The sequence below is a fragment of the Malaclemys terrapin genome, chromosome 24, assembly GCF_027887155.1.
Source record: "Malaclemys terrapin pileata isolate rMalTer1 chromosome 24, rMalTer1.hap1, whole genome shotgun sequence".
Taxonomy (NCBI): domain Eukaryota; kingdom Metazoa; phylum Chordata; order Testudines; family Emydidae; genus Malaclemys; species Malaclemys terrapin.
This window is the reverse complement of record NC_071528.1, coordinates 1,316,272-1,340,921: the sequence shown is the minus strand read 5'-3', so window position 1 is coordinate 1,340,921 and position 24,650 is coordinate 1,316,272. Positions and strand designations below refer to the sequence as shown.

The 24,650-nt window shown below is 46.3% G+C and overlaps 1 protein-coding gene across 2 annotated transcripts in view; it reads left to right on the top strand.

Moving 5' to 3' along the window:
- TMPRSS9 (transmembrane serine protease 9) overlaps positions 1-24,650 on the top strand; it is a 99,107-nt gene that overhangs the window by 53,127 nt on the left and 21,330 nt on the right. For both annotated transcript variants that reach the window (XM_054013304.1, XM_054013305.1), the window contains 3 exons: positions 865-1,040; positions 6,186-6,227; positions 7,125-7,238. In XM_054013304.1, the coding sequence (XP_053869279.1) occupies positions 865-1,040; positions 6,186-6,227; positions 7,125-7,238 (332 nt within the window). The remainder of the gene's footprint in view (positions 1-864; positions 1,041-6,185; positions 6,228-7,124; positions 7,239-24,650) is intronic.

The following is a 24,650-nucleotide window of genomic DNA, read 5'->3' as shown; positions in this document are numbered from 1 at the left end:
CCCAGCTCTGACACCACAGAGCCATCCCTGTTCCCATTCTCTGTTCCCATTCCCGCCTTAGCAAACCATGATTCCAATTTCCCCACCCCCATTCCCTGTTCCCATTCCCCCCTTACTTCCTGACTGACTGCAGACTATATAGTAAAACTTGAGTTCTGCTTAGCTATATCTTAACCAATCATTTTACTGAAATTTAACTAACCAATCCTAACATACTGAAACATGGTTATTTAACCAATTATATTCCACCACCTTAATTAGTTTACACCCAACAAAATTAATTATACAGCAGACAGAAACAATTATAGCACCAGACAGAGACCATGCAAATAAACATACAAAACAATACAGAAGTAAGAATTTCACAACTACATCTATACAGACATAAGGGTTTTCCAGCTGTGTCTATTGATAAGTGAGTTCTTACCAGACAGGATCCAATCAAACTAAGTTTCCTTTTACATCTTCTAGGCTCTTCCCTTTCTCTGGAGGTGATAGGAATATCAGGACAGGATTGTGTTCCTAACAGCCCAATAGCACCTTATTTCCATGTGACTAGTTTGGGATGTGAGGATGTGACCGTTCACTTCTCAGCTTATTGCTGCCTCTGTTGCTTCGCCAAAGGCCTTAGCCTAAGAACCAGGCCTCAGACTGTCCCTTACACATACAAAGAGTGATTTTGATTATTTCTCTTATACTTCTATAACTAGCTAAGTGATAAGAATACACCTAAATTCTTAAAGTATAGGCCTTTACAGACAGGCCTGAATATCTATATCCTAACAGGGAGGACAGGCCTGTGATCACAGCTCATCCTTGCACTGTCCTAAGGAAATGTGCTCAGTGAGTCTTTTCCTCCAGCAGGAATGGGAACTCCAGTGTGATTGTCCATTTCCGGCTGCACTTCAGCCCTCAGGCTCCCTGGCCTTTAAGCTCCAGTGTGGAGGAAGAGGTGCTCAGATATGGGCTGGCTGCAGCACTGAGGGAGCAGGGCATCCCGCTGGCCACCTATGGGACCATCGCCTCGGCCTCTCTCACAGGTAAGCATCTCCTGTCCCTGCCAAGAGGCACAAAAGGTTCCCTTCTCAGGCAGGGTCTGTCGCCAGAGAGAAGTAACCTGAGCAGAGGCTGATAACAGGCAAGGGCTGCACTTAGCAAAGCCACAAACAATTTTCTGGATTAGACCAATCACCTCAGGGCTTTAGCTTTATCTCAGTTTGGTTTTTAAAGCCCAATTCAATCTCCCTGGGAGACTCTAGCTCTGGTTGGCTCCAATGGATTGACTAGCAAACATGGGCGCCAGGTTTAGGTGGTGCCCAGTACATCCATAGGATGGATTAGGGCAACCGCCCGAAACCCTGTGCTTATCGTGCTTTGGGGGGGCCCTGTGCTTCAGGGGGACATGGGGTCCAGGGCAGCCTGGGGGGTTGCAAGGGAAAGTCATCACCAGAGCCATGGACACCAGGTTTGTATAATTTTTGGTGGTGCCCAGAATGTCCATAGGACAGACCGGGGCAATCGCCCTGGGTTCCATGCTTGGGGGGGGCCCGCGGTTCACAGGGACACGGGTCCAGGGTGGCCTAGGGAGTTAGCAGGGAGCCTGGTGCCGGCAGCAGCGAGTGACCCAGCCCCAGCCCACTCCGCTCCACTCCACCCCGCCAGCTCCTGGTGTCACTCAGGGGCAGAAGCCAGAAAGAGGCGGGACGGGGGCTTGGGGAAAGGGGTGGAATGGGGGTGGGGAGGGAGTGGAGCAGGATGGGCTGGGGCCGGGTTGCCTGCTGCTGCCGGTTCCAGGCCGCCCGCTAACCCCCCCGAGGCCGCCCTGGACCCCGCGTCCCCATAAAGCACAGTGCCCCCCCAAAGCACGATAAGCCCAAACATTGGTGGAGCCAGGCCCACATTCCTAAGTATTGATGGAGCATGAGCACCATGGGCCCATATAGCTCACCGCCTATGCTAGCAAGGTATCATTTACCCCTTGTACACAATAGGTTGCAGGGCTGCTACTAGCAGGCCGGATATGAACTGACTACAGAGCTTCCGTTATATCAAGATACGCCAGAGATGTGTTCGCTCTGAGATCGTTTAATGTACGGCCAACAATGGTTGTTGTGAGCTTAAGGTATCTAACACATGGCACCATCTTGTGGTCGAACAGTATAATACAGTTTAACAGTCTATCACTCCTCCCTCTTTAAGTTCTACATTCCTACCATTTACAATATTTACACTATCACACTGTCTTTAAAGTGCAGTATGGATTGTCTGTTAAGTGTCTCTGAATTGTACTGGTTTTCTAGATACACATCCTGAAAGCAGAACCATTTAGTTGTGATGACTGGCTGTGGTCAGTTTGGAAGCTTTGAGTCATCTTTCTGTTCTGCATCTTCCATCTGTAGAATTCCCTCTGTTGATTGATTGTTCTTTCTGAGGAACTCACTCTCCACTGTCTGTCACAATCACATGATCTGGACGCTGAATTCTTTTTCTTTACGACAGTTGAAATTGTCCACCCTTTCTCCATCCAATTTGACATGAACACAGTCACTAGGTTCTAGACCAATCAGTTCCCTAAATGAGTGACATCTGTTGTAAAAGTAAAAGTGTTCAGCCTTTTTACCTGATTTGGCTACTCTCTTCATGTCTGACCACTTTGAAGATAGATTCTTGTCCAAAGTTGGATTCTTGTTCTGAGCTGTCTCCCCAACAGGAGTTGTGCTGGAGTGTATCCAGTACCTGCTATTGGTGTTGATATGTAATTCGGAACAGCAAAGAATGGATCTTGCTGCTGTAGGATTTTCTTGGCTGTCTGTATAGCTCTCTCATCCTCTCTCTTCGCTTGTGGGTAAAGTGGGCTTCTAGTAATATGATCAAAATCATATTTTATTTGGAATTATTTAAATCTTGCTGCAGTGAATTGTGGTCCGTTGTCCATCACTAATTGTTCAGCAATACTGAAATGAGCAAAAGTGCACTTCAGTTTCTCGATAACACTGTGATATGTTATGTCTTTCAAGTACATTATTTATATACCTGGAAAAATAGTCCACTGTGACCAGGTAACGATGTCCTCTGAATTCACATAAATCTGCAGCTAGTCTCTTCCAAGGTCTTTTTGGTAGAGGTGTTTGTACACTGTATTATTCAGCATTGTCTCTTCAGGTTATTTGTACTGGAGCGCCTTTCAAAACTCCAATATCACCAAATACTCCATCAAATTCTTCCACCTTTCTCATTAGGCCCATTCTGTCTGCCACAGTGCAGCTGAGAAAGTCATTGGTCTTTGATCCTTTGGTCACATGCATTCTGAATGCAAAGTTTTTGTCTTTGCAAGTTGTGTTTCTGGTGAACTGGCCCATGCAGTTCAGATACCTCCAGAGCTAGTCAAGGTGATTTCAGCTCTGGGAAGGGTTGAAGGTGATTTTAAGTCCTTTCTGAGATGATGGTCACAGCTGCTTCCGAGTCCACTTTAAAGTCAATAGTCTTTGCATGAATATTCAGTTTCAGTTTCCAGGCAGGCTCTGTGTCATAGAATCATAGAATCATAGAATATCAGGGTTGGAAGGGACCTCAAGAGGTCATCTAGTCCAACCCCCTGCTCAAAGCAGGACCAATTCCCAACTAAATCATCCTAGCCAGGGCTTTGTCAAATCGGGCCTTAAAAACCTCCAAGGAAGGAGACTCCACCACCTCCCTAGGTAATGCATTCCAGTGCTTCACCACCCTCCTAGTGAAAAATAGTGTTTCCTAATATCCAACCTGGACCTCCCCCACTGCAACTTGAGACCATTGCTCCTTGTTCTGTCATCTGCCACCACTGAGAACAGCCGAGCTCCATCCTCTTTGGAACCCCCCTTCAGGTAGTTGAAGGCTGCTATCAAATCCCCCCTCATTCTTCTCTTCTGGAGACTAAACAATCCCAGTTCCCTCACCCTCTCCTCATAAGTCATGTGCTCCAGACCCCTAATCATTTTTGTTGCCCTCCGCTGCACTCTTTCCAATTTTTCCACATCCTTCTTGTAGTGTGGGGCCCAAAACTGGACACAGTATTCCAGATGAGGCCTCACCAATGTCGAATAAAGGGGAACGATCACGTTCCTCGATCTGCTGGCAATGCCCCTACTTGTACAGCCCAAAATGCCATTAGCCTTCTTGGCAACAAGAGCACACTGTTGACTCATATCCAGCTTCTCGTCCACTGTGACCCCTAGGTCCTTTTCTGCAGAACTGCTACCTAGCCATTCGGTCCCTAGTCTGTAGCAGTGCATGGGATTCTTCTGTCCTAAGTGCAGGACTCTGCACTTGTCCTTGTTGAACCTCATCAGGTTTTTTTTGGCCCAATCCTCTAATTTGTCTAGGTCCCTCTGTATCCGATCCCAATGTCATCACACATGATTGATCCCAGAAACATCTGTAATATTAGTCAACTCCCTGACTGCCTGGGTATGGCAAACAGCTGCAAAATGTCCATATTTTGTGCAGTTATTAAACCTTTCATCTTTGACTAAACAAACATCTGTTGAACTATGAATTTTTCCACATCTTGTGCATTTAGTCTGGAAAGATTTGTCATTAACCAGGAACTCCCTCATAGCCTCAGGGCTTTTATAGTAATCACTTTTAGCACTCTGCTGTGTCTGTTTAGAACTTGAGCTTCTAACTTAGTTTCAGGTTTTTCAAGTTGCTCCTGCCTTTTGGTTTACTGTTTGACTAGTTCAGAATGCTTTGCTTTCTGTAAAGCTGTGGGCAGATTTAAGTCTGTCTTTAATTGTAGTTGCTGTGAGAAGCTTTGGTCTGTTAACCCAATAAACAGCCTGTCTCTGATATTTCCTTGTTGTGCAGTCCCAAAATCACAGTTTTCAGCCAATGCATGCAGAGTTCTTATAAAACTCTGGTAAAAACATGCTCTTTCAGAAACCATGTTTCTCTGAGGTCTAAAGTATGCATCAAACATACTTTATGCATCTGCAACAAAGCCAGAACCCTTTTACAGTCATCTTTGTGACTGTCTTCAGTAAAGATAAAAGATTTAAACATACATTCTGCCTGCTTCCCCATAGTATAAATTAAAGAAGATACCTGAATATCACCAGTTTCCTGGTGGAGTTTAGTAGCAATGAGAAAACTTGCAAAATACTGCTTCCAGTCTCTCCATTCCGAAGGTGTCTCAAATCTGAAGTTCTCTGGGACATTGGGGAGTGACATGTTGATGAGATCCTGCAAACTTTATTGCTTTTTTTCCTTCCCTCTGCAACTTTTGTTGCTGTTTTCCTTCTGTTTCTATTGTCCTCTAGCACTAGTTTACTTCTGACACCATGACCTGTATTCCTTGTACATGACAGGTTGCTGGGCTGCTACTAGCAGGTCAGGCTTCTGTACCAGGACTGGCTACAGAGCTTCCATGATATAGAGATACACCAGAGTTGTTTGATCTTTAATATATTGTCAACAATGGCTATTGTGAGTTTAAGTAAAGCATGTTACACATAGTACCACCTAGTGGCCGAACAGTATAATATAGTTTAACATTCTATTACATAGGGGAGGGCATGTCTCCCAGCTGGGGTTTGGCTGCAGGTGACCTCCAGCCTCCTGGAAAGATTTCTAGCAAAGATTTCATTTCAGTATTTTCACTGCTCCCCTGCTTCTCTCCACGCAGGCCTGGGGGTGTCTGAAGAGGAAAGCATGGGGCACGCTGGAGTGCACCTGGCTGTGCTCAGAGAGGTCATCTCCAGCTATCATCAGAGCTGGAAGCCCCTCTCACCAGGCTCAGGGCTGAGAGGTGTTAGTTCTTGGCTGTCACTGACTGGAGAAATAGCCATGGAGAGTCACTGGACTCATCCTAAGATGTCAGAGTTCCTCAACGCTGCCCTGGTGAGCTGGTGGCCCACTGGTCAATGTGTGTTGTGAGCCCCCTGTATCTGATCCACCAAGGACAGAAGTCTGTTACAGCTGCAGAGCCTGGTTCTTTAGCTCAAGCTTTGGAGGCTCAGGCATTCAGAGCTGGAGGGCTCAGGTGGCCAGGATGGTGGCTGCTACACTTGTGAGAGCTGAAAAGATGAGCATCTCAATACTAATCCCAGTATCTTGTGCCAGTAGCCAACCCCACGCTGGAAGATACTTGGACCTGTGAGCCTAGAATTACTGCATCCTCTCATCCTCCCTATCTCTCTATTGTGTTACAGGGCCAAGCGGGGCGTCTCTGTATGGAATCGGATTGAAATCAGGTATGAGTTCTCCCTGGATCAGTGCCTTGTCTGCTCATACCCAGAGGCCTGCATCCTCCCAAGGAGCAGAACCCTCCCAGGATTAGCCCATTCCAGCTGGATCACTCAGGAGGATCCAGCCATACTCACAGTCAGGGCTAGAAGAGCCATTTCCCTGCTCCCTTCTGCTCTGGAGATTGGAGCTTTGAAGACCATCGACGCTGTAGCTTTGTTCTGAGTTTGTAACATGGTTTGGCCCAACAATAATTCATATTCATGCACAGTACAGCGGTGCCTTTCCTTTTCTCTGGTCCCTGAGCCAGGGGAGCGCAGGCCTCAGGTCCAGTTACAGAGATGGATCTGGCTGTGATGTGCCAGTCCCAATCCGGGTCTGAAGTCTGAATTTTCCCAGAGGATGGGGTGGCTCCAGGGTCTTGGCACAGACCCAGCCCTGGTTCAGCTACCAAAATGCATGTGCAGTCACAACAGGCTGACAGAGAGCCAAGGGCAGCCCTGGTGTAACAGCTGCTACTTTCAGCTCCAATGGGGTTCACACCTGTTCATGCTGGTGCAATGTCTCCTGTGGCTGCAGGGAAAGAGGCTGGGGGGATGGACGTTTTATGTAGTTACCATTAGCAACAGGGAAGGGCTGGGAAGCCAGTTTGCCCAGAAACACTTTCTCTCCATTCTCCATGAGGGTCCAGTCGTGGACTTTTTCACCATGTATTTGGGGATGTGCCCAACCTCTGTCACCAGCTCCAGGCTTTGTTCTCTGCAGAACAAGCTTAGAATGAGTCCTGCACCAGGGGATGGGGCCTTGCAGAGAGAGGCTCTGGATCTGCAGTCCCTGGTGGGGGGCTCTGGAAGACTGTTTAGTCTGGAGGGGCCAGGTTAACCACCACCTTTCTGTTCCTGCAGGCAGTTGCCATGGAAATGTATTTGCTTGTCAGAATAGCCAGTGTGTATGGAAAGAGAATCCTGAGTGTGACGGCCGAGCCGACTGCTCCGATGGCTCTGATGAGGCAGGCTGTGGTAGGTCTCTCACACTGAGGTTGTCTGTGCTGGGGGCACACCTGGCCAGTGGGACATGTCGGAACTGCAAGTGTGTTTGGGAGGCTGATAGTGGAAGGAAGGAAGTCCAGGAATTGACCCAGCATCCCTGGGCAGATATGGACTTGTTGTCTAATTAAGAGGACTTACTAATTGTTCTTCCTTGGAGGAAGCTGCTTTGAAGCAGTTGATGGGTGGATTGTTCATAGCCTAGTGCTGTCTTCAGGTGCTAAGGGCAGAGGCCTGGAAGGCCAAGGGCAGCAGCAGGCAGAGCACAAGGAGAATCCATGCCCCACTGTTGTCTTTCACCAACATTCATATAGATGGCCCAACTCCCTGTGTCCCCAGCACAAACACCACCTGGCCCACTGGCATTGTGGACCCTTGTCGGCAGTGTCAGCAGGGAGAGCCAGGGCTGGCTGGAGCCATGGAGCATGAACGCCCCTCTCAGCCCACAGGTGCCTTCCCCCCCCCCCCCCCCCGGAAGGGCTGATGCACTCTGGCAGGCAGTGTTACAGGATACTGGCCCAGACAGTGCCCATGCTGTCCCTGCTATAGGGCTTGTTAACGAAGCCCATCTCCAGAGATCACTCAGCGTCCTTCACTGGAGCTGATGGTCATTACAAACACAAGGCCATGCAGACGATGAGTCACTAATGCCTGGAGCAGGGCAGCAAGTTCACAGCTAGTGATTCATTCAGTGAACACTGCAAAAGTAACAATAATGCAGGCAGAAGTCCAGCAGCAGAGTGGGGTTATCCAGTTTATGGCACTGACTGCAGCATATACAATGACCTGCCTTGTGGGCAGGGGGCGTATGTGTGCACTTAGTGCAAGGAGCTCCTGGCTCTCAGAGACACAATACAGGCTCTTGAGGCCAGAGTGGCTGAACTGGAGGGAGCTAAGGGAGACACAGAGAAAACTTTCCAAGACACAGCAGAGCTGGTCCCACCCCCAGTCTGGCAGCCTCTGTGCTGTTGAGGAGGATGAAAGTCTTGGGGAAGAAGAATATCGGGTTGAGGCAGAGGGAAACAATCCCATAGTTGGGACCCTCCTTCCTGATGTTGTCGTGGTATCCTCTCGCACTGAGGACACCCCTCTGTGGGAAGGAACCCCAGTTACTAGGAAGAGCCAGGCAATAGTAATGGGGGATTCAGTTGTTAGAAAAATAGATAGCTCGGTTTGCGATGACTGGGAGAACCGAATTGTCTGCTGGGTGTGAAGGTTGGGGATCTCATGAGACATCTAGACAGATTTATGTGCAGTACTGGGGAGATGCCAGTGGTCATGGTACATATAGGTACCAGTGACATAGGGAAAGGCAGGAGAGCAGTCCTGGAGGATAATATTAGTCTTCTAGATAAGAGATTTAAATTCAGAACCTCCATGGGAGCATTCTCTGAATGCTTCCAGTTCCACACACAGGGCCAGTTTGACAGGCAGAACTGCAGAGTCTCAATACATGGATGAGATGATGGTGTTGAGAAGACAGATTTAGGTTTATTAGGAACTGGGGAATCCTTGGGGAAAGGAAGAACCTTTACAGGAAGGATGGGCTCTGCCTAAACCAAAACAGAACCAGATTGCTGGCATGTAAAATTAAAAATGTTGTAGAGGACTTTTTGAACTAAGGGTGAGGAAACCCAACAAGTGCGGAGGAGCACACGGCTCAGGTAGCACCATTCCTTGGGAATGAGTTTATTATAAGGGGAACTCTACGTGATGGGATCCCTGGGGGCAGCCTGTGACTGTGGGACCACTGTGCCCCCTTAACTCTCCAGCCTGGGTTGTCTCTCACAAGCTTTGCTAGTGACAAGCAGCAAACCCCTCCAGGTGCTGTTATCACTCAGCACAACAGCATGTGGAGCCCCTCACCCAACTAGATTGCATGAATGCTTCCAGAGTCACTCATGAATCACACAGAGAAAGGCACCAGACAAATCCCCCCAGCTCCCAGCCTTATACCTCAGGAATATACCACCTTGCACTGCTCAAGATGAGCCTTGCAAATTTATTAATTGGTTCACCACTTCATCAATGGAAAATGGATATACACCAGCCTTTGTAAACCTGAGCAAGCACCCTTACCAAACACTTCATGCAAACTCACTGGTAAAGATAAACAGTTAAACAAATGTATTGACTATAAAAGATAGATTTTAAGTGATTATAAATGATAGGCAGAAAGTCAGTTAGTTACCAAAATAAAATAAAATATAAGCATGCATCTAAACTCTCAACCCTATTAGACTGGGCAACATCTAGATTAAGCAGTTTTTCTCACCCCACTGGATATTGCAGTCCCTAATATGCAGGTTTGTCCCTTAAACCTGGGCCAAACTCCTCTGTTTGGAGTCTTCAATCTTCTGAGTGTCTTTGTTGCTTGCAGCATAGGTAGGGGCAGGAGAAAAGGCCAAGTCTGGGGCCCCTGTGTTCTGTTTTATACCCTGAGTCCCATGTGCTTGGAGAACACAAGACCAGGCATGTCTGGTGGGCATTGCAAGACTGAGCAATTCCCCTGGTGTGGCCTTATGCAGGTGAGTCATTGGATTGAAGCTCCCTTGCTGGACAATGGTTGTTGATTTCTGTTCAGCACCTACCCGGGTTTTGGTTACCCGCCTTGTCATTGTCTCTGGAGAGCTAGTATCTGGGCACCTCCCAAACCCACAGCATATTTTAGTGACAACCATTCAATGCAATTCTCATAACTTCATATGCATTAATGATATACCTATTACCTATTTAGAACAGTGACTTTCAGCAGATCATAACCTGTCTCCTGATACCTCACAAGGCCTGTTTTATATGCAATATCACAATTATATACAGATGAGGAATATGGGGGTTACAGGATGCTCCTCCAGGGTACAGAATGTCACACTCTATATCCTAGCAAAGAGGATAGGAAGGAAGTTGGTAAAGTTCAGGTGAAAGCTACTGAGGAACAGTCAAATGTCAAAGAGTCCCATTGAAATACAAGAGATGAAGAAAGCACCTGAATACTGATGAGATGTACAAGGGCTTCTATACCCATGCTAGAAGTGTAAATACTAAGATGGGTGAACTTGAGCACCTGGCATTGATATAACAGGCATCTTAGAAACTTGATAGAATGAGAAAAATCAATGGGACAGAGTAATACCAGGGTACAAAACATGTAGGAATGACAGAGTAGGTCACGCTGGTGGTGGAGTGGCACTACATGTGAAAGAAAGCTTAGCGTCAAATAAAGTAAAAAAAAATCTTAAATGAATCAAACAGTACCATAGAATCTCTATAGATAGAATTTCAGTGTTTGAATAATAAGAGTATAGCAGTAGGAATATACTACTGACCACCTGACCAGATGGTGGTTGTGATTGTAAAATATTCAGGGAGATTAGAAAGGCTAAAAGGCAGAAAATGCAATAATAATGGGGATTTCAACTATCCCCATACTGACTGGGTACGTCACTTCAGGACAGGATGCAGAGATAAAATTTCTAGACACCATTAATGACTGCTTCTGGGAGCAGCTAGCCCTGGAACCCACACATGGAGAGGCAATTCTTGATTTAGTCCTAAGTGGGGCACAGGATTTTGTCCAAGAGGTGAATATAGCTGAACTGCTGGTAATAGCAACTATAATGTAATTACATTTAACATCCTTATGGGGGGGAAATACCGAAGAAACCCATCACAGAAGAATTTAACTTCAAAAAAGGACAATAAACAAAAATGAGGACGTTAGTTAAATGGCAAGTAAAAGGAACAGTCACAAGGGTGAAATGCCTGCAAACTGCATGGAGACTACTTAAAAACACCACAATAGAGGCTCAACCTAATAATTTGTATACCCCAAATTAAAAAAACAGCACAAGAACCAAAAAAAAAAAAAATACCATCATGGCTAAACAACAGAAGAAAAGAGGTGGTTAAAGGCAAAAAAGCATCTTTTAGAAACTGGAAGTCAAATCCTAGTAAGGAAAATAAAAAGGAACACAACCTCTGACAAGTCAAATGTAAAAGTATAATTAGGCAACCCATGAAAGAATTTGAAGATCAACTAGCTAAAGACACAAAAACTAACAGCAAAATTGTTTTTAAGTACATCAGAAGCAGGAATCCTGCCCAACAGTCAGTGTGGCTACGGGATGATCAAAGTGCTAAAGGAAGCACTAATGGAAGTACTTGTGGAAGACAAGGCCATTGAAGAGAAGCTAAATGAATTATTTGCACTGGTCTTCATTGCTGAGGATGTGAGGGAGATTTCCACACCTGAGCCATTCTTTTTAGGAGATTGAGGTGTCAGTAGAGGAAGTTTTGAAACAGTTTGGTCAATTAAACATTAATAAGTCACTAGTACCAGATAGTATTCACCCAAGAGGTCTGAAGGGACTCAAATATAAAATTGCAGAACTACTAACTGGGGCATATAACCTATCACTTAAATCAGCCTCTGGACCAGAGGACTAGAGGATAGCTAACATAATGCCAATTTAAAAACGAAAAGGTTCCAGAGGCAATCATGACAAGTACGGGCTCGTAAGCCTGACGACTTCTTCGAGTGATGGTCCCTATTGTGTTCTACTGTGGGTTACGCATGCGCACCATGTGCCTGGTGTCGGAGAATTTAGAAGTGGTGTCTGTTGTTCCACACATGGGCCCTGACGCACCTCATGCTTCTGTCTGAGGCAATGAAGGGCAGGGCAGACCAACTGTCTCCAGTTCCTTCTCACTGCCGCATGGTCCAGGTCGGAACTTTAAATGTCCTTGCCTATGATGCAGCTCTAATATGATTCATTGTGCATCGTTTTACCAGTTTTTAGTTGTAGTTTTTATAGTTTTATTTTTTCCTAGTTTTAGTAGTTTACTAGTTTTTACTCTATTCTAAACTGTTAGTATTTGGGAATTTTCCCCGTCCCCCCTCCACATATCGCATTTGGGTATCGGACTATGCACAGAACTCTGGGCTTCAAATCTGCGCCGCCTGCCTGCGATCCTTCTCAGTCAATGACAACCACAAACACTGTTTCTACTGCTTGGGAGCAGCTCGCATCATGGCTAGGTGAAGGATTTGTCAGTCTTTCCCCAGCCGTACACAAGAAGGTCAAGTACTTCATCTACCGAAGTATCTCATGGAGATGGCCATGAGACCACAATCGGACCCAGGTGGGGAACCCCCCTGTACATCGGCCTGAATCCGCAAGTCATGTGCCTCCTACTGCTACTATGTCCAACTCTGGTGTCAGCAGAACCACCCCACAGATCACATGGCAGGGCCTAGTTGGGAGATTAGGAAGCACTCCCATAAGCACGGGACTACGTCTTCCTCCAAATCCACCTCAAAGAAACTGAACATTCCCTTTACCGGCTTGGCTCAAGGGGATGTAGGACATTCTAAGTCCCACAGGCATGAGAAGAAGACCCATAAACAGTGGGATCCACCGGTTCCAGACTGTGACCCGTCAGTGCCACCATCTACGGTGCCTCACAAAATGCAAGACCCGCCCTCACCATTAAAGACTTCAGCGCTGGTACCTGTGACTAGAAAGGAGAGAGTGCCCCTTACATTGGGGAGATCTGGATCTATGGCTGCACCCCAAGATGTCTTCACCTTACCGGATTCAGAGTCTCCTCCTCCATTGGGTCCCTTCACTTCCAGGGAACTCATATCCCTGCCACGAGACATGCCTGTGGTACAGGGTCTATCGCTCCCTTGCATGTGCTATACATCTCTCCATCAACTCCGACAGTACTGCCATTGGAACTGGAATCTGCCTTTTCCTCTTCCAATGAATCAGACCCTGGGGAAGAACCACATTTCCTTTACCTCTCCAACGTACCACCACATAGACCGACGCCCATGGGAGTGTCCTCACCCTCCCCAGAGCCACCATACTGTGGGAACCCCTGAAACCTCCAGTTGATCCTGCCTATTGGCCATATGGGGGGACCTGGGGTCAGTATCCTCCTTCGAAACATGCCTGATACAGGAAGGAGTTGCCACCTGCCTCTCCCGGGGGACACATCAAGTATGTCCCCAGATCCGATGGCAGAGGAATAATTTTATACACCAATTTTGGCGGTTCTGCTGGAGCTGGCTAGATTTCCATCCTCATTGCCAAGCAAAGCTTTTACTGCATCATTTTCTTCCCCACAGATGACTTCAGACAGTGTCAAGATCTTTTATGGAGAATCATGGGGGAACTCCAAATCCCACCGAAAGAGATCCAAGACTCCCAGCATAAGCTTCTGGACATTCTCCACACTTTGGGACTAATAAAAAGAGCAATGCCAATCAATGAAGCTATACTGGAGCCAGTCAGGACTGTGTGGCAGACCCCCACCACATTTACTGCTACCTCTAAAGGAGTGGAGAGATGTTACTACATCCCAGCTAAAGGCTCAGAATTCCTATTCTCCCACCCAGCTCTGAACAAGCTGCTGCAGACAGGGCTAAACAACAATACCCTTGATCCACGCCTGCAGATAAGGATGGGAAGCATCTATCTTCTGGGGCGAAAAGTTTTCTCCTCCTCCAGTTTGCAATTCATGATAGCCAATTAGAATCATAGAAACATAGAATATCAGGGTTGGAAGGGACCTCAGGAGGTCATCTAGTCCAACCCCCTGCTCAAAGCAGGACCAATCCCCAACTAAATTATCAAGCACTGTTGGCTAAATATGACTTCCTGAATTACAGTGAATTCACGGACTTTGCTAACAGTCTTCTGCAGCAAGACTGTGCCTGCTTTCAGGCCCTTGTCAAGGAAGGAAAGCGAATAGCCAGAACTGCCCTCCAATCCGCAGTGGACATGGCTGATACTTCCTGCAGGGCCATGGCTGATGAAAAGAGTCTTGGCTTCATGTGTCTGGTTTTCCTACAGAAGTCCAGAACACCATCGAGAACCTTCCTTTTGACAAGCACCAACTCTTCAACCAGAAAACAGATGAGTCTCTATGTACCCTAAAATACTCCAGAGCTATCCTTTGCTCATCGGGCATCTAAACACCTGCCCCAAAACGTAACTTCCACCACCAGTTGTCCACACTAAGGTACAGATCTCCAGCAGAGACCCCTTTTACCAGCAGAGACCCCCAGGAAGCTCCACGCATGTGATAAAAAGTCCAAAGGTCTCGCTTCCCCAGGGCCCCCTCTCAACATCTCAAACCCAGCCACAAGCAAAGAGGTATTTTTGATGTGAGCTTGAGAGCTGCCAACCACTGAGCCTAACGCCTCACAACCCTTCAACTCCATCTGGAGGTTGCTTAGTACTCTTTTCCTATACTTGGAGTGTGACAATGGACAAATGGGTGCTGAATGTCATCCTTCGTGGCTATACGATCAACTTTGTAATGCTATCTCCTCCAAGACCCCCCTCGCTGTGTCCCTTTGGGGACCACTCTGACAACAGTAGTCTCACCCAAGAGGTGAATTCCTTATTACAATGGAAAGCAATAGAATGCGTTCCTCCAGAACACCCAAGAAGAAAGGTGGGGTGGAGACCAATTCTTGACCTTTGTCACTTCAGTCGCTTCATCTGCAAACTAAAGTTGTGTGTGGTCACGCTGGAAGTGATAATTCCATCCTTAGAATAAGGCATGTGGTTCATGGCTCTCGATATGAAGGATGCTTACTTCCATGTCAATATTCACCGTGCCCACAGACATTTTTCCCCAATTTACGGTGGACTCTGATCATTTCCAATACAGAGTACTACCCTTTGGGATAGCTACCACTTCCAGAGTCTTCATCAAATTATTTTCCATAGTAGCAGCTCATATCAGATGCTATGGTCTCCCTGTTTCTGCATACCTTGACCACTGGCTTCTAGTCACCAGGCCCACCAGAAGCCCACACATCAACCTCTATGATACTCCGCCTCCTTTCTTCTCTGGGAGTCAGTGTCAATGTCAAAAAGTTGATCCTCAACCCCATGCAATCTTTGGACTTCATCAGGGCTACCCTAAACTCTACAGGCATACCTGCCCACAGACAGATTTCAGGAGATGTGTGACATCATAGCTCACATCAGAAACAATCCTTGCATACTGGCCAAGACTTGTCAAACTCTACTTGGCCACATGGCATCATGCACTTACATGATCTCCTTTGTGAGATTTCACCTTTGTTGCTTTCAGACATGGCTGCAGTCTGTATAATCACTGAACCACCATGCTATGAACCTCATGCTGACAGTCCCGGCCAAGGTACTATCCTCCCTCCTATGGTGGACAGACATCATGAATGCACATCATGAATGCAGGAGAGTCCCCTTTCCACATGTCCACAGGATATCTCGAGAATCCAGGAAGCACATCTGGAACTTGGGCTCATCTGGAACTTTGAGCAGTAATGAGGGCATGTGAATTTTTTCTTCCACTCATTCACTCTCATTTCCTGATCATGTCATACAACACTACCACTGTTTTCTACATCAACAAACAAAGAGGAGTGAAATCCACCTCCGCTCTATGTGCAGAAGCAGTAAGTCTCTAGAACTGGTGCATTGGCAATCAGATCACTCTATCCGTAGCCTATCTTCTGGGAACACAGAATCTACTCACAGACTCACTCAGCAGACACTTTGCAATCAACCACGAGTGGGAAATTCACAATAAAGTGCTACTCAACATCTCTGTGTTGCCTGCCCAGAACTGGGCCTCGAGATGGCAAACAGGGGTTCGTTGCCTGGTGTGCTTGGCACCAATAAAGACACCGAGGGGAGAAAGCAAGCCAAGTTTATTTCAGAGCTCTGAAATGGCACTGGGAGACCAGCATGTCTCAAATCAAGTGCAACAAATACAAACAAATTTTACCTTTTATACTCCAAACTGTTTGCATACATTTCTTTGTCTGGCTTTTCCTCCTTACCCCTCCCTTTCAGACAACTGTTACAATAAACTCTACATAAGCTTGTGAGAAAACTTTCCCAGTCTTTGCGACCTTGGATTAGACGCCTGCAAACTAACTACCCCTCCTTTCCCTCGCTCCTTATCTCTATTATTTCTGCTAGTGTAAGTGAAACTGCAGCCATCTGCTAAAAAGCTGACATTACATTTCTGCTTCAGCCTACTTCAGAGCATGTAAGCAGTTAACACAGAAGTAGGTGAGAGTTCCCAAAATGGAGTCACTGTATTATACAGACCCAGAGCAAAAGAGCTTCATCGGCACTTTTGGCCTTCCACTCTCCCGAGTTCCCTGGTAGCTATGCCTAGTGGACCCCAACATTTGCACAATGGGGGACCCCAACCAGAGATCTATTTGCCTCTCAGACAAACAAGTGTACCAGATATTGCTCCAGGGGATCCCTCGGTTACAGCTCCCAGGGCAATGCTCTCCTTCTCTCCTGGTCTGGCCAATTCAACAACTACTCCTTCCCTCCACTATTGCTCCTACCGTGGGTGCCACACAAGATCCGACAAGACAAAGCGACAGTCATTCTGATTGCCCTCTTCTGGCACAGACAATTCTGGTTCCCCCCAATTTCCTGCGCATGTCATCCCGTCCACTGATCACCATCCTGAATTTCACCAACCTTCTCTCCCAGTACAATGGCAGGATCAAGCATCCCGATCTGCAACTTCTACACCCCAGGGCATGGTATTTGGATGGGCATCAGCCATAGAACGGACATGTTCCTTGGCAGTACAAGTCATTCTCTCGAACAATAGGAAAGATTCCACTATACAATGTTACCGGACTAAGAAGAAATGCTTTTCATCTTAGGCACAACAGAAAGGTGTTCTACCAGAAACTGCAAAGATTCCCCTAATCCTGGACTACATTCTATCCTTAGAGACATCAGGTCTCATCCTCAACACTTTGCGAGTTTTTACACACCTGCTAACCGCTAGATTTTGGAAAGGCCTTCTAAGTGTTGCCCGGAGGGCTTCAGCTTCTTTGACCATGGGATGCTGTTCCAGGAAGAAGGACTGCTAAACAGAGATGGGGTCCACCTACTGAGGAAATGGAAGAGCATATTTGGATACTGAGTGGCTAACCTAGTGAGGAAAGCTTTAAACTAGGTTCAAAGGGGGCAGGTGACCAAAGCCCACAGGTAAGTCAAAAACATGGTTGGAATTTGGGGGGAGCATGGGTTGTTATAGCAGGGATAATGGAGAGACAAGACAGAAGTGTGGGGAAGAATCAGATCAGTATCTTAGATGTCTGTATTCTAATGGGGAATAAGCAGGAAGAACTTGAAATGCTAGTAAATAAACACAACTATGACATAGTTGGCATCACAGAGACTTGGTGGGATAATATGTGTGACTGGAATATTGGTATAGAATGATACAGCTTGCTCAGGAAGGACAGGCAGGGAAAAAAGGGAGGAGGTGTTGCCTTATATATTAAAAATGTATATACTTGGACTAAGGTTGAGATAGAAATAGGAAACAGACTTGTTCAAAATCTCTGGGTAAGGATAAAAGGGATAAAAAACAAGGGTGATGTCATGGTAGGAGTCTACTACAGACCACCTAACCAGGTGGAAGAGGTGGATGAGGCTTTTTTTAAACAACTAACAAAATCATCCAAAGCACAGGACTTGGTGGTGATGGGGGAGTTCAACAACCCAGACATCAGTTGGGAAAATAACACAGCAGCAGGGCACAGATTATCCAAAAAGTTCTTGGAATGTATTGGAGACAATTTTTTATTTCAGAAGGTGGAGAAAGTTACTAGAGGGAGGCTGTTCTGGATTTGATTTTGACAAATAGGGAGGAACTGGTTGAGAATTTAAAGGTGGAAGGCAGCTTGGGTGAAAGTGATCATTAAATGGTAGAGTTCATGATTCTAAGGAATGGTAGGAGGGAGAACAGCACAATAAAGACAATGGATTTCAAGGAGGCAGACTTAAGCAAACTGAGGGAGTTGGTAGGTAAGATCCCATGGTAAGCAAGTCTAAGGGGAAAAACAATTGAAGACAGTTGGCTGTTTTTCAAAGAGACATTATTAAGGGCACAAGAGCAAACTATCCCACTGCGTAGGAAAGATAGGAAGTATGGCAAGAGACCACCCTCGCTTAACCAGGAGATCTTCAATGATCTAAAAATAAAAAAAAGTGGAAACTAGGTCAAATTACAAAGGATGAATATAAACAAATAACACAAGTATGTAGGGACAAAATTAGAAGGCACAAAATGAGGTCAAACTAGCTAGAGACATAAAGGGTAACAAGAAAACATTCTACAAATACATTAGAAGCAAGAGGAAGACCAAGGACAGGGTAGGCCCATTACTCCATTGGCGGGGGGAGGGGAATAATAATAGAAAATGTGGAAATGGCAGAGGTGCTTAATGCCTTCTTTGTTTCGATTTTCACCGAGAAGGTTGGTGGTGATTGGACATTTACACAGTAAATGCCAGTGAAAATGAGGTAGGATCAGAGGCTAAAATAGGAAAAGAACAAGTTAAAAATTACTTTGACAAGTTAGATGTTGTCAAGTCATCAGGGCCTGATGAAATACATCCTAGAATACTCGAGGAGATATCTGAGCCATTAGCGATTATCTTTGAAAAGTCATGGAAGACGGGAGAGATTCCAGAAGACTGGAAAAAGGCAAATATAGTGCCAATCTATAAAAAGGAAAATAAAGACAACCCAGGGAATTACAGACCAGTCATCTTAACTTCTGTACCCGGAAAGATAATGGAGTAAATAATTAAGCAATCCATTTGCAAACATCTAGAAGATAATAAGGTGAATAAGTAACAGTCAGCATGAATTTGTCAAGAACAAATCATGTCAAACCAATCTAATAGCCTTCTTTGACAGGGTAACAAGCCTTGTGGATGGGAGGGAAGTGGTAGATGTTGTATATCTTGACTTTAGGAAAGCTTTTGATACTGTCTCGCATGACCTTCTCATAAACAAACTAGGGAAATGCAACCTCGAGGGAGCTATGCAACCTCGAGGGAGTGGATGCAAAAATGGTTGATAAACCATTCCCAGAGAGTAGTTATCAGTGGGTCACAGCCATGCTGGAAGGGCATAACGAGTGGGGTCCCGCAGGGATCAGTTCTGGGTCCGGTTCTAGTCAATGTCTTCATTAATGATTTAGATAATGCCATAGAGAGTACACTTATAAAGTTTGCGGATGATACCAAGCTGGGAGGGGTTGCAAGTGCTTTGGAGGATCAGATTATAATTCAAAATGATCTGGAAAAACTGTAGAAATGCTCTGAAGCTATTCGGGGAGGGCTAGCTCAGTGGGGGAGGGATAACTTAGTGGTTTGAGCATTGGCCTGTTAAACCCAGAATTGTGAGTTCAATCCTTGAGGGGGCCACTTAGGGATCTGGGGCAAAATCAGTACTTGGTCCTGCTAGTGAAGGCAGGGGGCTGGACTCGATGACCTTTCAGGATCCTGTCCAGTTCTATGAGATAGGTAGATCTCCATATTTAAAGTCAATAGGATGAAATTCAATAAGGACAAATGCAAAGTATTCCACTTAGGAAGGAACAATCAGTTGCACACATACAAAATGGGAAATGACTGCATAGGAAGGAGTACTGCGGAAAGGGATCTGGGGGCCATAGTGGACCACAAGCTAAATATGATTCAACAGTGTAACGCTGTTGCCAAAAAAACAAACATCATTCTGGGATGTATTAGCAGGAGTATTGTAAGCAAGACACAAGAAGTAATTCTGCCACTCTACTCCGCACTGATTATGCCTCAACTGGAGTATTGTGTCCAGTTCTGGATGCCACATTTCAGGAAAGATAAGGACAAATTGGAGAAAGTCCAGAGAAGAGAAACAAAAATGATTAAAGGTATAGAAAACAGGACCTACGAGGGAAAATTGAAAAAATTGGGTTTGTTTAGTCTGGAAAAGAAAAGACTGAAAGGGGACATAACAGTTTTCAAGTACATAAAAGGTTGTTCCAAGGAGGAGGGAGAAAAATTGTTCTTCTTAACCTCTGAGGACAGGACAAGAAGCAATGGGCTTAAATTGCAGCAAGGGAGGTTTAGGTTGGAAATTAGGAAAAACTTCCTATCTGTCAGAGAGGTTAAGCACTGGAATAAATTGCCTAGGAAGGTTGTGGAATCTCCGTCATGGGAGATTTTAAGAGCAGATTAGACAAACACCTGTCAGGGATGGTCTTACTTAACCCTGCCATAAGTGTAGGGGACTGGACTAGCTGTCCTCTTGAGGTGCCTTCCAGTCCTACGATTCTATGGTTCCATGATTCTAAGAACTGTCCCACCTCTTGAAACGATCACACCTCAATGGGGCCTGAAACTAATGCTATCAGTATTAACACACACACCCTTTGGACCACTGGCATCTTGCTCCATGTCCCTCCTTTCCAGGAAAGTTGCCTTCCTTGTTGCTATCACTTTAGTGAGAAGAGTCGGTGAACTTAGAGCGATGATGGTGGATCCACAATTCACCATATTTCACAAGAATAAAGTCTCCTTACATCTACATGGAAATTTCTACCAAAGGTGGTCTCCCAGTTTCATTGTAACCAATCCATTCACTTATCCGTTTTCTTTCGGAAACCACATGTATCTGCAGAAGAACGTAGACTCCATTCCTTCAACGTCCGAAGAGCTTTGGCCTTTTACCTACAGAGAACAAAAATAATCAGGAAGTCCCCTAGACTGTTTATTGGGGTGGCAGAGAGAATCAGGGGACAGGCCATTTCCACCCAGAGACTTTCCAAATAGATTTCCAGTTGTATTAAACTCTGCTACCAGATGTTGAATTTATGTCCCCCACAGCCTCACTCCACTAGAGCTCAAGCAACAACCACAGCATCCCTTCAGGAAGTGCCTCTCATAGACAGATGTAGAGCAGCCACGTGAACTTCTGTTCACAAGTTCACACCACACTACCCCTTAGTTCCAGACTTGGCGGTGGGTGACTCCTTTGGCACAGCAATTTTATGCCAGCCCTGCCGTCCTCATCCTCCTCCAACGTAGGTGCTGCTTGTCAGTCACCCACAGGAATATGATAGGGAGAGGAGGAGGTTACTTACCTGTAACTGTAGGCTCTTTGAGATGTGTGGTCCCTATCTGTATTCCACTTCCCACCCTCTTTCCCCTCTGCTCTGGATCTGTCAGAATCACAGTGAACAAGGAACTGGAGCTGCGGTCGGACCGCCCCGCCCTTTATCACCTTGGACAGAAGCATGAGGCGAGTCAGGGCGCATGCACAGACCAACGGACATTACTTTCAAATTTTCCAACTCTGGGCACATGGTGTGCATCCCACAGTGGAATACAGATAGGAACCATACATCTTGAAGAACCTCCAGTTACAGGTAAGTAACTTCCTCTTCAGTACCAGGAAAACTGGTTGAAACTCTAGTAAAGAACAGAATTATCATAAATACCGATGAACACAATTTATTGGGGAAGAGTCCACACAGCTTTTTGTAAAGGGAAATCATGTTTCACTAATCTATTAGAATTATTTTAGAGTGTCAACAAACGTGGACAAAGGTGATCCAGTCAATATAGTGTACGTGGCCTTTGCTAAGGTCCCATACCAAAGACTCTTAAGCAAAGTGAATGGTAATGGGATAAAAGGAAAGGTCCTCTCCTGGATCTGTAACTGGTTAAAAGACAGGAAACAAACTATAGGAATAAATAGTCAGTTTTCACAATGGAGAAAGATAAACAGTGGGGTCCCCCCAAAATCTGTACTGGGACCTGTGCTGCTCAACATATTTATATATGATCTGGAAAAGCGGGTGAATAGTGAGGTGGCAAAATTTGCAGACAGTACAAAGTTACTCAAGATAGTTAAGCCCAAAGTTGACTGCAAAGTGTTACAAAGGGATCTCAGTAAACCAGGTGACTGGGTAACAAAATCAGGGCTGGCTCTAGGTTTTTTGCCACCCCAAGCAAAAGACTTTTGGCTGCCCCCACCCCAGACCTGGGATCTCACCCCCTCCCCCCACACCAGTGCCCCCTGCTGCCCCAGCCCATGGCTCTCTCTCCCCACCCCCGCACCCCCTGTTGCCCCAGCGCTGGGCTCTCCCCCCACTCCACCCTGCCAGTGCTGACTCTGCCCGCTTCTCCCTCGCCTCCAGCCGGTCCAGCACTGGCAGGATCAGGGTAAGCAGCAAGGCTCCCGGGTCGCGCCTTAGCCCAGGGTCCTTCCAGCCAGGGCTCCCGCCTCCGGGACTGGCCAAGACCCAGGAGGGCAGAGCTGGGGGACCGCCCTGGCAGGGGGCTGAGGAGCTGGGGCAGGGTAGCCCCAGAGAGCGGGATGCGGGCCCACACGGCAGCATCCGGCCCTCTATGGCCCTGCTGCTGCTGCTGCTGCTTCTGGCCACCCTGCCGCAGTCCCTGGGCGGCTCGGGCCGCTTCGCCCAGCCCCGGCTGTAGCACGGCCACCCTGTGGCACCTGCAGGTGGCTCCATGTGCCCAGCGGGGCGGCCCCCAGCCTGTGCATCCCGCGCTCGGAGCCTGCCTGGCTCAGCCACAAGGTGCGGGCACTGCTCCCCCGCGGCGCGAACCGCAGCGGCCCCAGGGCACCCCCCGTGCACGACACAGTGCTGCTGCCAGGACTGGCTCTAGGCTTTTGCCTCCCAAAGCAAAAAAAAAAAAAAAAAAAAAAAAAAGCTGGCTGGAATGCCACCCCTGAAAATGTGCCGCCCCAAGCACGTGCTTGGTTTGCTGGTGCCTAGAGTCGGCCCTGGACAAAATGATAGATGAAATGCGGTGTTGATCAATATAAAGTAAAGCACATTGGAAAATATAATCCCAGCTATACATACAAAATGATTGGGTCTAAATTAGCTGCTACCACGTTAGAAAGAGCTCTTAGAATCATTGTGGATAGTTCTCTGAAAACAGCCATTCAATGTGCAGCAAAAAAGTGAACAATGTTAGGGAACATTAGGAAAGGGATAGATAATAAAACAGAAAATATCATAATGCCACTCTATAAATCCATGGTAAACCCACACCTTGAACACTGCTTGCAGATCTGACTGCCCCATCTCAAAAAGAGTATATTAGAATTGGGAGAAGTGCAACAAAATGATTAGGGGGATGGAACAGCTTCCATATGAGCAGAGATTAGAAAGACTGGGATTGTTCAGCTTGGAAAAGAGATGACCAGGGATGGATGGGGGGGAGGGGGGGAATATGATAGAGGTCTATAAAGTGACTAAGGAAGTGTTATTTACCCCTTCATATAACACAAGAACCAGGGATCATCCAATGAAATTAATAGGCAGCAGTTTAAAACAAACAAAAGAAAGCACTTTGTCCCACAATTCACGATCAACTTGTGGAACTCATTTCCATGGGATATTGTGAAGGCCAAAATTATAACTGGATTAATAGATAAATTCATGGGGATACGTTCATCGGTGGCTATTAGCTAGGATTCATAGATTCTAGGACTGGAAGGGACCTCGAGAGGTCATCGAGTCCAGTCCCCTGCCCTCATGGCAGTACCAAATACTGTCTAGACCATCCCTGATAGACATTTATCTAACCTACTCTTAAATATCTCCAGAGATGGAGATTCCACAACCTCCCTAGGCAATTTATTCCAGTGTTTAACCACCCTGACAGTTAGGAACTCTCCCCTAATGTCCAACCTAAACCTCCCTTGCTGCAGTTTAAGCCCATTGCTTCTTGTTCTATCCTTAGAGACTAAGGTGAACAAGTTTTCTCCCTCCTCCTTATGACACCCTTTTAGATACCTGAAAACTGCTATCATGTCCCCTCTGTCTTCTCTTTTTCAAACTAAACAAACCCAATTCTTTCAACCTTCCTTCATAGATCATGTTCTCAAGCCCTTTAATCATTCTTGTTGCTCTTCTCTGGACCCTCTCCAATTTCTCCACAGCTTTCTTGAAATGCGGTGCCCAGAACTGGACACAATACTCCAGCTGAGGCCTAACCAGAGCAGAGTAGAGCGGAAGAATGACTTCTCGTGTCTTGTTCACAACACACCTGTTAATCCATCCCAGAATCACGTTTGCTTTTTTTGCAACAGCATCACACTGTTGACTCATATTTAGCTTGTGGTCCACTATAACCCCTAGATCCCTTTCTGCCGTACTCCTTCCTAGACAGTCTTTTCCCATTCTGTATGTGTGAAATTGATTTTTCCTTCCTAAGTGGAGCACTTTGCATTTGTCTTTATTAAACTCCATCCTGTTTACCTCAGACCATTTCTCCAATTTGTCCAGATCATTTTGAATTATGACCCTGTCCTCCAGATGTTCAAGGACAAATCCCCATGATCTGAGTGTCCCTAAACCTTCAACTGCTAGAAGCTTGGACTGGACAGCAGAGGATGGATCACTCAAGAATTGCCCTGTTCTGCTCATTCCCTCCCTCTGAACTATCTGGTACTAGCCACTGTTGGAAGACAGGCTACTGGGCTCCATTGGTCTGACCCAGTATGACTGTTCTTGTGAACTCAC